This window comes from Ixodes scapularis, unplaced genomic scaffold (genome assembly GCF_016920785.2).
Source record: "Ixodes scapularis isolate PalLabHiFi unplaced genomic scaffold, ASM1692078v2 PGA_scaffold3__209_contigs__length_174095766, whole genome shotgun sequence".
NCBI lineage: Eukaryota > Metazoa > Arthropoda > Arachnida > Ixodida > Ixodidae > Ixodes > Ixodes scapularis.
This window is the reverse complement of record NW_024609868.1, coordinates 13,459,911-13,471,931: the sequence shown is the minus strand read 5'-3', so window position 1 is coordinate 13,471,931 and position 12,021 is coordinate 13,459,911. Positions and strand designations below refer to the sequence as shown.

The following is a 12,021-nucleotide window of genomic DNA, read 5'->3' as shown; positions in this document are numbered from 1 at the left end:
ATCCTGAATGGTGTACTGTGGCAAAATACATCATGTATCATTTGAGTGGAAAATAGAAAAGTTAGCAAAAGTACAGCCCCCCCACAATTTTGGTCATGAGCACCATGAGAATGTGAGCATTTTAATCATGAGCACTGTGCACTTCACATGGATATATAAAGGAACTTCTGCAGTCGCATCTCTACTACATCTATTTAATATACAGGCCAGCAAACAAGTATAATACACAGCAATAAACAACACAAGTAAAAATGACAAAACATGACATCAAAAATGGGAAATCAAAATAATCTGAACATTTAAAATGATACAAAGCGCTACTTGGCATATTCAAGCCAGCCTTTCAGCCTCCTTAAAGGTAAAGGTGTGGCTCAGCAGAATAAGAAAAAATCTGTAGAATAAAAAAAAAAAAAAACAGAAGGAAATAGTAAAATGTTGATTCTAACATAGGCACATGGCAGTGCACTTCTAATTTTCCCCACAATCTTTCATAAAAAAAAGTTCCCATCTACATCGTTACAAAAAGGCACGAGGACAAACAGATCTACTTCCTAGCAGTTGACGCACTCGCAAACTTCCTTGCCTCTAAGGCCTTCTTTTGTTTTTGATGCTGGCTCCTGCTCAGCTCCTTAAGAAAAATTCGGATCCGCATCACGACAAATCTTCTAATCAAATGCCTCTTGATCGGATGACAGTCCGGGAAGTGAACAGCTGCAGCTGCTTTTGTGATTTTTTCTACAAGGTTGTCAGTGCAGCCTCTCGGTTCGTGAAGCACATCTTCATTCCGGCGGAACACTGTCTCGCAGACATGGTAAAGAGAAACAAGTTTCTTACTAGGTACAGTCAAGGCATCTTCCTTGAAACACTTCGACAGCGTGAAACCCACTGCTTTATCATTGTTTCCGGGGTCTACTGTAGCACTTCTGCAATCTGAACAAGTGACATTGTTTTTCAGGACTGACGCTGCGAGGTAGCCTGACATGTAAACAAATGCACTCTCCTCAGTGCTCGGCATCACAAGATCCTCATCTGGGTCAGCTTTCCCCGTGCCTGCCACCACCTCCTGCACCTCTTGAGGAACGGAAGATCTGTAGTCTGCCAGGAAGAATGCTCCGTCGTCGATGGAGTAACTGCTGTGTGCTGGTGCCTTCAAGTATTGAGACACGCTGATAATCCGAAGGGCAACCTTGCACTGATATGGGGTTGGAATGGGATTCTTTCCCCTTACCACAGAGAACAAATTTTCTAAGCTGTCTTGTGTAAAGCGGCTAGTCAGTACAAATGTATAGTTATCTTCATGCAGAAGGGTGTTTTGTAGGGCCAAGATACTGCTCGTGCTGAGCAGCACGCCTGTCTGCACCGGCTTCCACACACCATCTCCAATCTTCACTCTCTGGAACATGTCCATAAAGAATTCCAAAAATGCGACAGCCTCATCATGTTTTTCGGGCTTGGCCAAGCTGAATGCTATGCCGGGGTGTCTGCTGCACATCAGGTCGAACCATTTGTTGACGGTCCTAAAAAACCATGCCGTCGACAGTGCTTGGGAACTGATTACATGTTCCTTTACCAGTTCTTCGATGGCACATGCCGTCTTATGACTCATCAAGTCAACTGCATAGCACACCTTCATCTTGTCGAAGTGACCCTGTGACAAGTGGGTATCTGTGAGGTGGGGTGCGAGCTTGAATGCTTTTCCTCTTTCGTGGGACATCAGCTCCTTCACGGGCCACAGGTGGACCACATCTGATGGCAGGTTGAACTTATCCACAACATCTTGAGGGAGAACAATTTTCTGAAGGCGGCAGAGGTGGTTTCTCAGATTTTTGATAATATGTGGAACGTCGGCAAGGAAATGAATGACCTTTGAGGGATTGTCTGGGTGGGGCATACTGCAAGAAACCTGGGAGTGCTTGCCTGCAATTATATTCAAATCTTTCCACATGGCCCTGTTTCCTGCCCCCATGTCGCTCGTCACAGCAATGACGTCTAATCCTATCTCTGAACACCGTCTAACAATGTCCTTTAAGATGTTCGCACATACGCTTCCGCTGAATGAAGCACCAGTAAAGTGGTAAGCCACGACCTGCTTCCACCGGGTGGACACACCTCCAATCATGAACACTAAACAGTGAGTGGCCAAAACTAGAGCAGGCTTCTTGGCACAAGGTACTTGGTTAGTTGGAGCAGAATTTTGAGAACAAGACGCTGCTTGAGTTTCTGAAAGAGTAGTGCACTTTGGAGCACGAGATTCTGCTTCTCCATTTCCCAATGTTGTTGAGCCACAAATACTCTGATTACTCGCATCGTACTCCAGCTTGTCCTGGAGCTGCATCTCATCTAGCATCAGGACACATTTTCTCTCCTGGGGCTTAAAGGCAGCCACCTTGCATTTCATGAGGTCAAATACTTCGCAGAGAACTCCAGGCTCAAACTTAATACCTTGAATATGACCTCGCAAAGTGCGTTCTGCTGGAAGGGGTTGTCCTTGTGACAGAAGAAGATTGTAACCCGTCGACCCACAGGCGAAGTGCAGCTGCAGTGACTTCTTTATTGTAGCAGATGACCATGGGCTTCCGCAGTTGGATTTTCTACCCAGAGCACGTATCTGGTCTTCTGTAAAGACAGTCTGTAGGCCTTCAGCAGTATTTTTCTTTTCTCGGAGAAGTACATTGTTCCGCTTCTGCAAGTTGTTAACCTTCCTCTTGTGCTCTGCTACCTTCTGGTCTAGTTCTGCCACCCTCTGCTTCAGCTGGGTCACTTCCTGCAACATATGAAAGTGCTAGATTATTGTAACTGAATCGTTGGTTGCAGCAAAAATATAACAACTTTAGTAGCATATATAGGCAAACACTATTAAAATGCCTCGTAAGTACTACCCTGTGACGCTTGGGTGCATGGTTGGCTTTTCATGGTGGGTATGAGTGCACAAAAAAATATGGGCTCTAAACATTGCCTCACACATCGTCCACCTGAATGTCGAGCAATCAAAGGGAAGGTCAAGTAGAAAAGTTGCCAAACGCTCCGCCAGCTAGTGCATGGTTCTCTGTAACCCTCATAATACATTAATAGTGATGTGATTGGTCTGAGTAATTTTGGAGTACCTCTTGGACTAGTCAAAAGTCAGTTTTGGAGCCGCAAAAAGTGCTCCTGGAGCATATTTTCATTCATTCCAAGTCGAATATCATGTTAAGATTTATGGATTTGTCTACTTTGCCTTCCTGCTTCTCCGCAACCTTTTCATTGCATCAGCAGCATGGCAGGTTTAATTCCCTGTCTAGCCGTTTAATTGAGCGTAGAATCACAAGGTACGGTAACAAGATGGTGATTGACGAATGCAGTATGGACTGCTCTGCATGGCGTTTAGGTATGAAATCAAACCAAATAGTATATCCCACTGAAATAATGTTAGAATGTAATCATTTCGTGCACCCAAATTAATGCTTTCTTTGAGTTCTATATGTTGTAATAAAACTGCTGTTCTTAAATAAGATAGAAAACAAAGCTTTTAAAAAAGATGCAAATTTTGTTTAAGTTATTCTTGCACTTACTGCTTCAACTAATTTAGTTTCAATATACTGTATATTTACTGTGCCATCGAACGGATGGAACCCATATAAGGTAACAACTAAATGACAGTTGACATAAAAAATAAACATAAAAAGCAGTTCATAAAAGAGTTCTCACAATAGTCAAGCATCCTTGATGCATCTCGAATATGTAAATGTGGAAAAAAAATATTGTTAAATTAGTGCAGTTAACCATATTTACTAGTCATTTTTATTCAGAAACGGTGTATAGCGTCTCGCTCGGGAGGAGCATTTTCCCCTCAGCACACGGGTGCACTTTGGCGAAGCAAGATACGCAAAATTGCGACGCTTAAAACACTGTTGTCACTTCACTGCAGTACACGATGACAAGAGCACTCAACGATGCTAGCTGTATCCAGCCAGAACAGACGAGCATAAGAAATGTTTTAAAAGTTCCAGGAACTGTCAATGTTTCATACAGAGGTATCATGTAATTTGAGGCGACAATCGAAAGATTTGTAAATTCGCATAAGCCCACCGTAACAATACGGTTGTGTAGCGGTGCCTCATTTATTATATTGGTAGTATTATTAAAGTGAAAAGTTGTTGTGGCACAAGGTTGGCACAGATTCCGCACATTCTGGCAAAATGTAGCAGGGTAGGCACGTCGGCGCAGCAATCACGTCACTGCATTAACCATGCTTACTACGACATGATCGACACTGCCCCAGGCCATGAGAAGTTGAACCACAACCGAAAAGTACTTTTTTTTTAACTTTATGGGACACTACTTATTGATTTGCGATGTCCGACAGTACCTCATCGTGTGGTTTAAAGTGCTAATTGACATACATCTGCCATCTTGATGTTTATATAAATTTTAACTTACCTCACACTGTCCCACCTGGAATGTGCTGAATGAGTTGGGACTATCATTTTGGAGGTGGCAGTCGTCCAGCAGATCCTCTAGCGTGGGGTCGGTGAGCTGAAGAGACGTAATAACCGAGTGTTAGCTCGAATGAGTGTCTTGCAAGCGCTCAAAATACGATCAACTGCCTGCAGCTACGATTAAAACACTTACTGGAGCCGGGACCACGGGGCAAGTCAGCGAGGAGAGCGACGCCTGTGCGTCTTCGATTTCCATACTGTCGTTGGGTAAAACGGGCTGCGGTGTGCGGGGAAGATGACCACTGAATACAGCCTGCAATGGAGCGACAATCGGTCAGCAGTGAAGCAACTGTTTTAGCTCGATCACGCAAAACCTAAGAGCAAGCGTCTTCCGCACTCACCGTATCTCGTGCAACACCGTTCACTGCAGACGAAGCTCCCAGCAAACGTGGATCGCCATATTGGTGATGACAGTCGTCCTGTTGATCTTCTTGCGTGCCGCCGGTGAGCTGAAGAAACGTAATAATCGAGTGTTAGCTTGAATGAGTGTCTTGCAAGCGTTCAAAATATGATGAACTGCCTGCAGCTACGATTAAAACACTTACTGGAGCTGGGACAGCGGGGCAAGTCAGCGAGGAGAGCGACGCTTGTGCATCTTCGGTCTCCATACTATTGTTGGGTAGCACGGGCTGCGGTGCGCGGGGAAGATGACCACTGAATACAGCCTGCAATGGAGCGACAATTGGTCAGCAGTGAAGCAACTGTTTTAGCTCGATCACGCAAAACCTAAGAGCAAGCTTCTTCCGCACTCACTGTATCTCGTGCAACACCGTTCACTGCAGACGAGGCTCCCAGCAAGCGTGGATCACCATTTTGGTGATGGCAGTCGTCCTGTTGATCTTGTTGTGTGCTGTCGGTGAGCTGAAGAGACATAATAATCGAGTGTTAGCTCGATAGAGTGTCTTGCAAGCGTTCAAAATACGATGAACTGCCTGCAGCTACGATTAAAACACTTACTGGAGCCGGGACCACGGGGCAAGTCAGCGAGGAGAGCAACGTTTGTGCGTCTTCGATCTCCATACTGTTGGGCAACACAAGCTGCGGTGTGCGGGGAAGATGACCACTGAATACAGCCTGCAATGGAGCGACAACAATGGGTCAGCAGTGAAGCAACTGTTTTAGCTCGATCACGCAAAACCTAATGGCGAATTCCACTGGGCGTTTTGGAGCGCGCCGGTATCAGTTGACCAGATCCGGAATGGAGCACACGATCCGAACGGGGTCTCGCCACCTACGGATCCCCAGTGGAACATGATCACTGCTCCGGGATCGGCGGATGGCTTCCCGTCATTCAACTGCCCGGGAATCCCATTTCCGCGGTCGTTTCGAAGACGTTTTCGCAATCGCGGCGCTAAAGCCTGGTTCAGACAGTTGCGTTTGACTGCGATGCGGCTGCGAGAAACCAGGAGATCCCTGCTGCTTATATCGCGTGCCAAGACGTTCCTTGAATTGGATTCCACGCTTCATACGAAGCACAGATGTGCCGGTGACTCTCTTTCGGTTCTCGACGCAACACAGTCAAACGCACTTAAACGCAAGTGTCTGAACCGGAATTAACACGTGTTCGACTCACGAGCGGCAGGAATGGCTCGGGAGCTTCTAGCAAAGATTGCCGGAATGCCCGTAGCGCGGCCAAACCTTCTCTCCTCCTTCCTGGAAAGCGAACCGGCTGTCGAGCCAAAGGGTACGCAAGCGGCCGTTATGAATTCTGAGGCAAGATCAGGCGAGATGTTCCGCGAGAAAGGAAGTCATGTGTTTGCGCCTTGGGCTGGCCCGGCTGGCTTCCGGTTGAATCCCCCGAAAAAGTCAGAGCGACTTTTCTCGGATCCAGATCGAGATCTGGAGCGGGAGCCAATCCAAAACGACCAGTGGAACATGTCCGTCTCGATCCCGATCGCCCAGTGAAATAGGCTCGCTCCAGAAAAGTCGATCCTTGCGCGCTCCAAAACGACCAGTGGAATTCGCCATAAGAGCAAGCTTCTTCCGCACTCACCGTATCTCCTGCAACACCGTTCACTGCAGACGAAGCTCCCAGCAAGCTTGGATCACCATTTTGGTGATGGCAGCCGTCCTGCTGGTCTTCTTGCGTGCTGTCGGTGAGCTGAAGAAACTTAATAATCGAGTGTTAGCTCGGATGAGTGTCTTGTAAGCGTTCAAAATACGATGAACTGCCTACAGCTACGATTAAAACACTTACTGGAGCCGGGACAGCGGGGCAAATCAGCGAGGAGAGGGATGCTTGTGAGTCTTCGATCTCCATACTGTTGTTGGGTAGCACGAGCTGCGGTGTGCCGGGAAGACGACCACTGAATACAGCCTGCAATAGAGCGACAATGGGTCAGCAGTGAAGCAACTGTTTTAGCTCGATCACGCAAAACCTAAGAGCAAGCTTCTTCCGCACTCACTGTATCTTGTGCAACACCGTTCACTGCAGACGAAGCTCCCAGCAAGCGTGGATCACTATGTTGGCGATGGCAGTCGTCCTGCTGATCTTCTTGCGTGCTGTAGGTTAGCTGCAGAAACGTAATAATTGAGTGTTAGCTTGAACGAGTGTCTTGCAAGCGTTCAAAATACGATGAACTGCCTGCAGCTACGATTAAAACACTTACTGGAGCCGGGACCGCAGGGCAAGTCAGCAAGGAGATAGACGCTTCTGTGTCTTTAGCTCGGACATGACTCTTGGCTGGCAATGGCTGTAGTACAATTAAACAAATGGAAAAATATGTCATGTGGTTATTGAAATTACTGCAGTGGAAGAAATACTCACTCCCAATGGATTCACAGAGCAAGGCATTAAAATACAGCAAATGGCTCCAATGCAGAGGAAGCATAGTACAGGAGGAATTGGTGCAATTATTAGTGTTGAAAACAACGGTATTGAGTTGCACAATAGTTAGGATATAGACCTCCCTCAGGTTATAAATATAATTTTCAGGTTATTTTTACAAGCTGCTGGTGCTCAAGATATGACATATTACCTAGACAACAAACCAGAATGAGAACTTAGTTTGGGATATTACCTCTCTTGGTTTTGGTGGCTTGCGCTCTTTTTTCTGCTTTGAGTGCGGGAACAATGTTGGAATGGCAGATGACTTCAAAAAAATTTTTCCATCCTGCCGGCCTCTCTCGAATTGATCTTCGTCAAAATGCACCTAAAAAAGAATAATTTAATATAATTTCAAAACCTACATAGCAATGTAACCACTAGTAAATAGGAAGTCACAGGTGTTAGGCCGGGCACTGGTTAGGTCGATTCCAGTTGACTGAAACTCCCCACCGAACTTGCTGCCAGTGACGAACTACCTATGCGTCGAACACACCGATCCAACACCGAAGAACTATTCTCGCAGCATAAGCTGGACGGGAGAGAATTTGCAACAAAAAATTCGAGACAAACGCAGTTGAAATCACTTTCGTGCTCACACTTCCAATCGCTACAGAGTGGCCTCAGCTGGAGGCAATGAAATATAAACAATAATCTGTTTCACTTCAAGTTGCGTACGCTGAAAATGTTGCAATCGCGAGTTCGTGGTTGCAAAATCGGCGTTCATCGCACGGGTGCCTGCGCTATGCATGCACGCTTCGAAACGACAACTTCGTACGTAAAAATAGGAGGTAGACGTTCCGACGCAACAAAAAGCATCTGGCACGCCCCAGTAATCATTGAAGGACTGGGGATTACTTTCGACCACCTAGAAATCTCGTTACGTGCAAAGAACGTAACAAGATTCTGCGCAATAGCCCCTTGTCAAATTGCTCGCACCTGCGCTTCGGACGGAGTCATTGAAGCGACAGTTACGAGTTAGCGCTGGGTCTTCTATATGTGCTGGCCGGACTAAAGCGAGTGTCTGTCCCCGTGAAGATAAAGATTTTAAGGGCTTACCTGGCAGATTCGGGAGTGCGTGTTTGGCTTCCACTTGTCACGCCTGACGTTCCTTTCCCAGATGCGTCGCCTCGCATCGTTCCGTTCTCCTTGGGGGAACCGATAGAGCGTGAAACCTTTCTTCCTTGTGTTTGAACAACCCACAGCGCTGCAGCACCCCATTTTTGGGCGTGGCAACGACGAAGTCAGTCAAAAACACACGTGTTCCATCGGAGTCGCCGCGTCAAGCCACTTCCCAGCTCACTTTCTATAACACAATATGGCGGACAGGTCGGGTCTGGTCGCGTCGAGCGGCGTCGAGGTGTTGTTGCCAGACTGCGCCGCCAATGTTTTGAGACTGGCGGCGACTTCTTAAGACTGCCAAACTCTCCCCGTATGTATGGCTCTGGCACCTGGTCAACGGCGCTGATTTGGTCGCCATATGCCCCAAACTCTGGCGGCGCCTTAGTACCTTTAAAGACCCTTAATCGCCTAAATTCAATCATTGATTGCGCTGCTATTTTGTCAATATTAAAACAAATTAATAAATGCTCTGTAGAAATTTCCTAACTCACCGGATTGTATGGAACTGCTATTCCCAATAATGTAGTAAATAAACGCGATAAAAAAATCTTAGTTTACTAGAATTTTAAAATAATATAAACCCGACACAAAGGAACATGAAGTCTTACGGAAAACCTAACACAGGAGAAATGTAGCTGAAATACAAGAAGCGGTGCTGAAGTAATGCATCCAATTTCATTGCACATGAAGCATAGCGTATTTATTATTGACATAAGAATGAATTATTGATACATATTTTTGCAATCAATTTACAGTAATGCCTCTATTGTTATCTATTTTTAGTCATCGCTGTCTAACATGCGATGAATTGTTCCGGTCTCGTTACAATGCTGTATAATACATCGACCATTGTCGCGTAAAGTGTCAGCTCGTCGTCGTTCGGAAAATGTCACTTTTATTCGGACCGTTGCGGACGCAGTCACAATAAAATAAAAATACGATTTGTTTATTAAACTGGAGTTATTATGCCAGCATCTAGCTTCGTGTAAGTTTGTAAATTACCTGTAGATTTTTTTTTTTTTACAGCTGTGATGTTTGGTTTACAAAAAGCGCATTGCTACACACATAAAAAAAAAGAGCGAAGTGCCCAGCCATGTTAAGTATCAGAGACCCACATGTGGTGGTTTTGAAGGCTTCACCTTCGCCTGAGAGCAGACATGGTTCCGTGGAGGGTGTCATGCTCAGAAGAGGCAATCATGTCATAAAGCCACATAACATAGCAATCACAAAAGAGGTGAACCAAAATAACGTCCTGCTTTATTACGAAACTCGGTATTTCATACATTAAAATAAAAAAAGTTCATACCGTAAACAAATTTTTGCTGTTGTTGTCAATATGTAGCAAGCATTAACTATATTTGACGGGAGCCCATAAAAAATGTTATGTTTTGCTCGTTTTTTTTTTTTCTTATTGCAGCGCGCGTCATACAGTTCATAAAATATCACCTTTTTTTTTTCGTTTAAATCAAGAAATCCTAACTCCCGAAGGCATACATAAACCTGGTTGTAGCTGTCTTCGTTATAGACCTCATACCTCGTTTTTTAAGGGATGGTTCGTCGGCGCGGCGTGCCCGCGTTGACAACGCGTAGTTTGAAGCAATAACGCCGAAATAAGCCACCACTTGCGGCTATTTTTAAAGTCATACAGGCGCACGTAAATTGTCATTCCCAGATTTTTTTTTTTTTTTTTTTTTTGGGGGGGGGGGGGGGGGCAAGGTGCGCCGTAATGACCAGTGCTCGTAATTGTTTTCCTCTTTTGTTTTTTATGGTCTTACACGCGAGCATCCTTCCTTATGCAGTGAGAAAATTTTCAAGAAGAAAATGTCAAACCATGCTTTCCTAAGAAAATGTAAGGCTTCTCGTGTCGTCATGTTTGCGAGTTTAACAACCTCCCTGGAAATACTGCAGTCCTTAAAAACATTTTTTTTCTGTCTAACTTGTAGAAAAAACCCAGACGCAAACCGCAAGATAGTAAACATTTGTGCTGTTTTTGTTGCGCCCTCTCCCTCCCCCTCCCCCCCCCCCCCCAGACCTAGGCTTTAATCGGTACTAATCTGACGACGCGCTATAAAAAGAAAGTGTATGCTATTAGTGGAGGTGCACATCGTGGTAATAACTGCTGTGTTCAACAGCATTTTTAATAAAAAAATACGCATCATCTGAAAAAAAAAACCAAAAAACATAGAGTTTCCTAATGACAAAGCGTGATAGGAACAAAATGTAAAACATAGAGCTCACACTGAGACAATTATTCGCATCTGTCCGGCCAGTGTAACGTTACAACTACATCCAAATAATATCACAAAAACCTCATTTATTCGTACCGATTTATTCTCACCCGTCTCGAAATCTCCTAGATTTCTGTAGCTTGTGCATTTGACCACTGAACAACAAGGGCTTCAAATCCTTACATCTAGTGATTCTAGCCTTCACGACCGTTTACGAGAAACGTGACGTTGATGTCAAAAATACGGCCCATGATCTTACTCGACGCATTACGTGAGTCAAATCAACGACAGAACGAAAAACTGGCCTGTCTCGGATCGGTTGAATCGATGCCTGGCGTGCGTAGAAATATCACCCTAACACTTCTTGTCATGTATCTCGCGTTCGTTATTTTTTTTTTTATGGGCGCTTTGGTTTTTGCATGGTTATGTTAAGAGACAATTACCTCTAACATTTTATATAATCTATATGTAAATTTTAATAAAAAACAAATAAAGCCAAAGTGTTCGAAAATCCCCAAAGAAATGAGTGCCAAAACAAGCCAATAGATGGCACGAGCGATCTTACTCGCGAGCATAACAGCGAATTCTATCGAAAGAGCTCGTGCCCTGCGGCTGGAATAGTGTCCGGTGCCAGAGGCTGCTACCCTAAGAGCCATGCGGGTTCCCAACGTATTGCGACCATTTCGGCAGAGGCTGGGAAAAACAATCTTGCTCCAGACCGAAACGTATCTTAACCATTCTTAAGAAACGGCACCTTGACGTTTTTTTTCAAAGATTCTTAAATAAACGTTGTATATTTCCTACAGCTTTCTCCTCACCTCCATTATATTACAAAAATAGTAATATCACAATTGAACATAAAATCTGGAAAAGCATAGTAGTTTTAATTGTAATTCTGTGTCTGGGTAACAGCTCTTAAACTCCACCATCCTAAAGTACCCTGCGATAACATTAGGGCAAGAAAAAAAATGATTATATTGATAGACACACCTTTGAAAAGCGGCAGCCTTTCTTTGTTTTAAAGCAGTTCACATTGCGCAGACGCCATAAAAAATTGCTGGCAGTTTTGTTATCCAAGTTATCTCAATAAGATGGCATGTTAGCTACGTTACTTTGATCTTGTAAGAAGTGCATACTTTTATTTTCCCCGTTTAACTGATAAGCCATGGGATGTATCAACATAACCACTAGCAAGGCAAAACATCTGCCCTCCCCTCCTCATAGACTAAACAGTGTTTGGTACAGTCAGATTGTATGAAAAAAAGTGCGACAATTTTTACCGAAATAACGAAAATACTTTTTTTTTCTCTCAAATAATTTTGAAAAGTCTTTCCTTGTTTGGAATCGTACTTGTCCACGTGAACGAGCT

The 12,021-nt window shown here is 44.6% G+C and overlaps 2 protein-coding genes across 2 annotated transcripts in view; one reads left to right on the top strand and one right to left on the bottom strand.

Moving 5' to 3' along the window:
- Nucleotides 1–2,145: 2,145 nt before the first annotated feature.
- On the bottom strand, nt 2,146–8,406 carry LOC115310440 (the record flags this gene model as incomplete). The annotated part of the gene is made up of 13 exons (XM_040208068.1): nt 2,146–2,220; nt 2,306–2,442; nt 2,524–2,764; nt 4,420–4,515; nt 4,612–4,731; nt 4,820–4,927; nt 5,024–5,143; nt 5,232–5,339; nt 5,436–5,552; nt 6,472–6,579; nt 7,088–7,171; nt 7,499–7,630; nt 8,362–8,406. Coding segments are annotated over 13 exons (1,491 nt in total), but the record flags the coding sequence as incomplete, so codon positions are not given.
- A 214-nt stretch (nt 8,407–8,620) lies between these two features.
- Nucleotides 8,621–12,021, top strand: part of LOC8038899 (cytochrome P450 4c3) — a 25,785-nt gene continuing 22,384 nt past the window's right edge. Inside the window, exon 1 of the mRNA XM_042292572.1 lies at nt 8,621–8,631. Within this exon, the coding sequence (XP_042148506.1) occupies nt 8,621–8,631 (11 nt within the window). The remainder of the gene's footprint in view (nt 8,632–12,021) is intronic.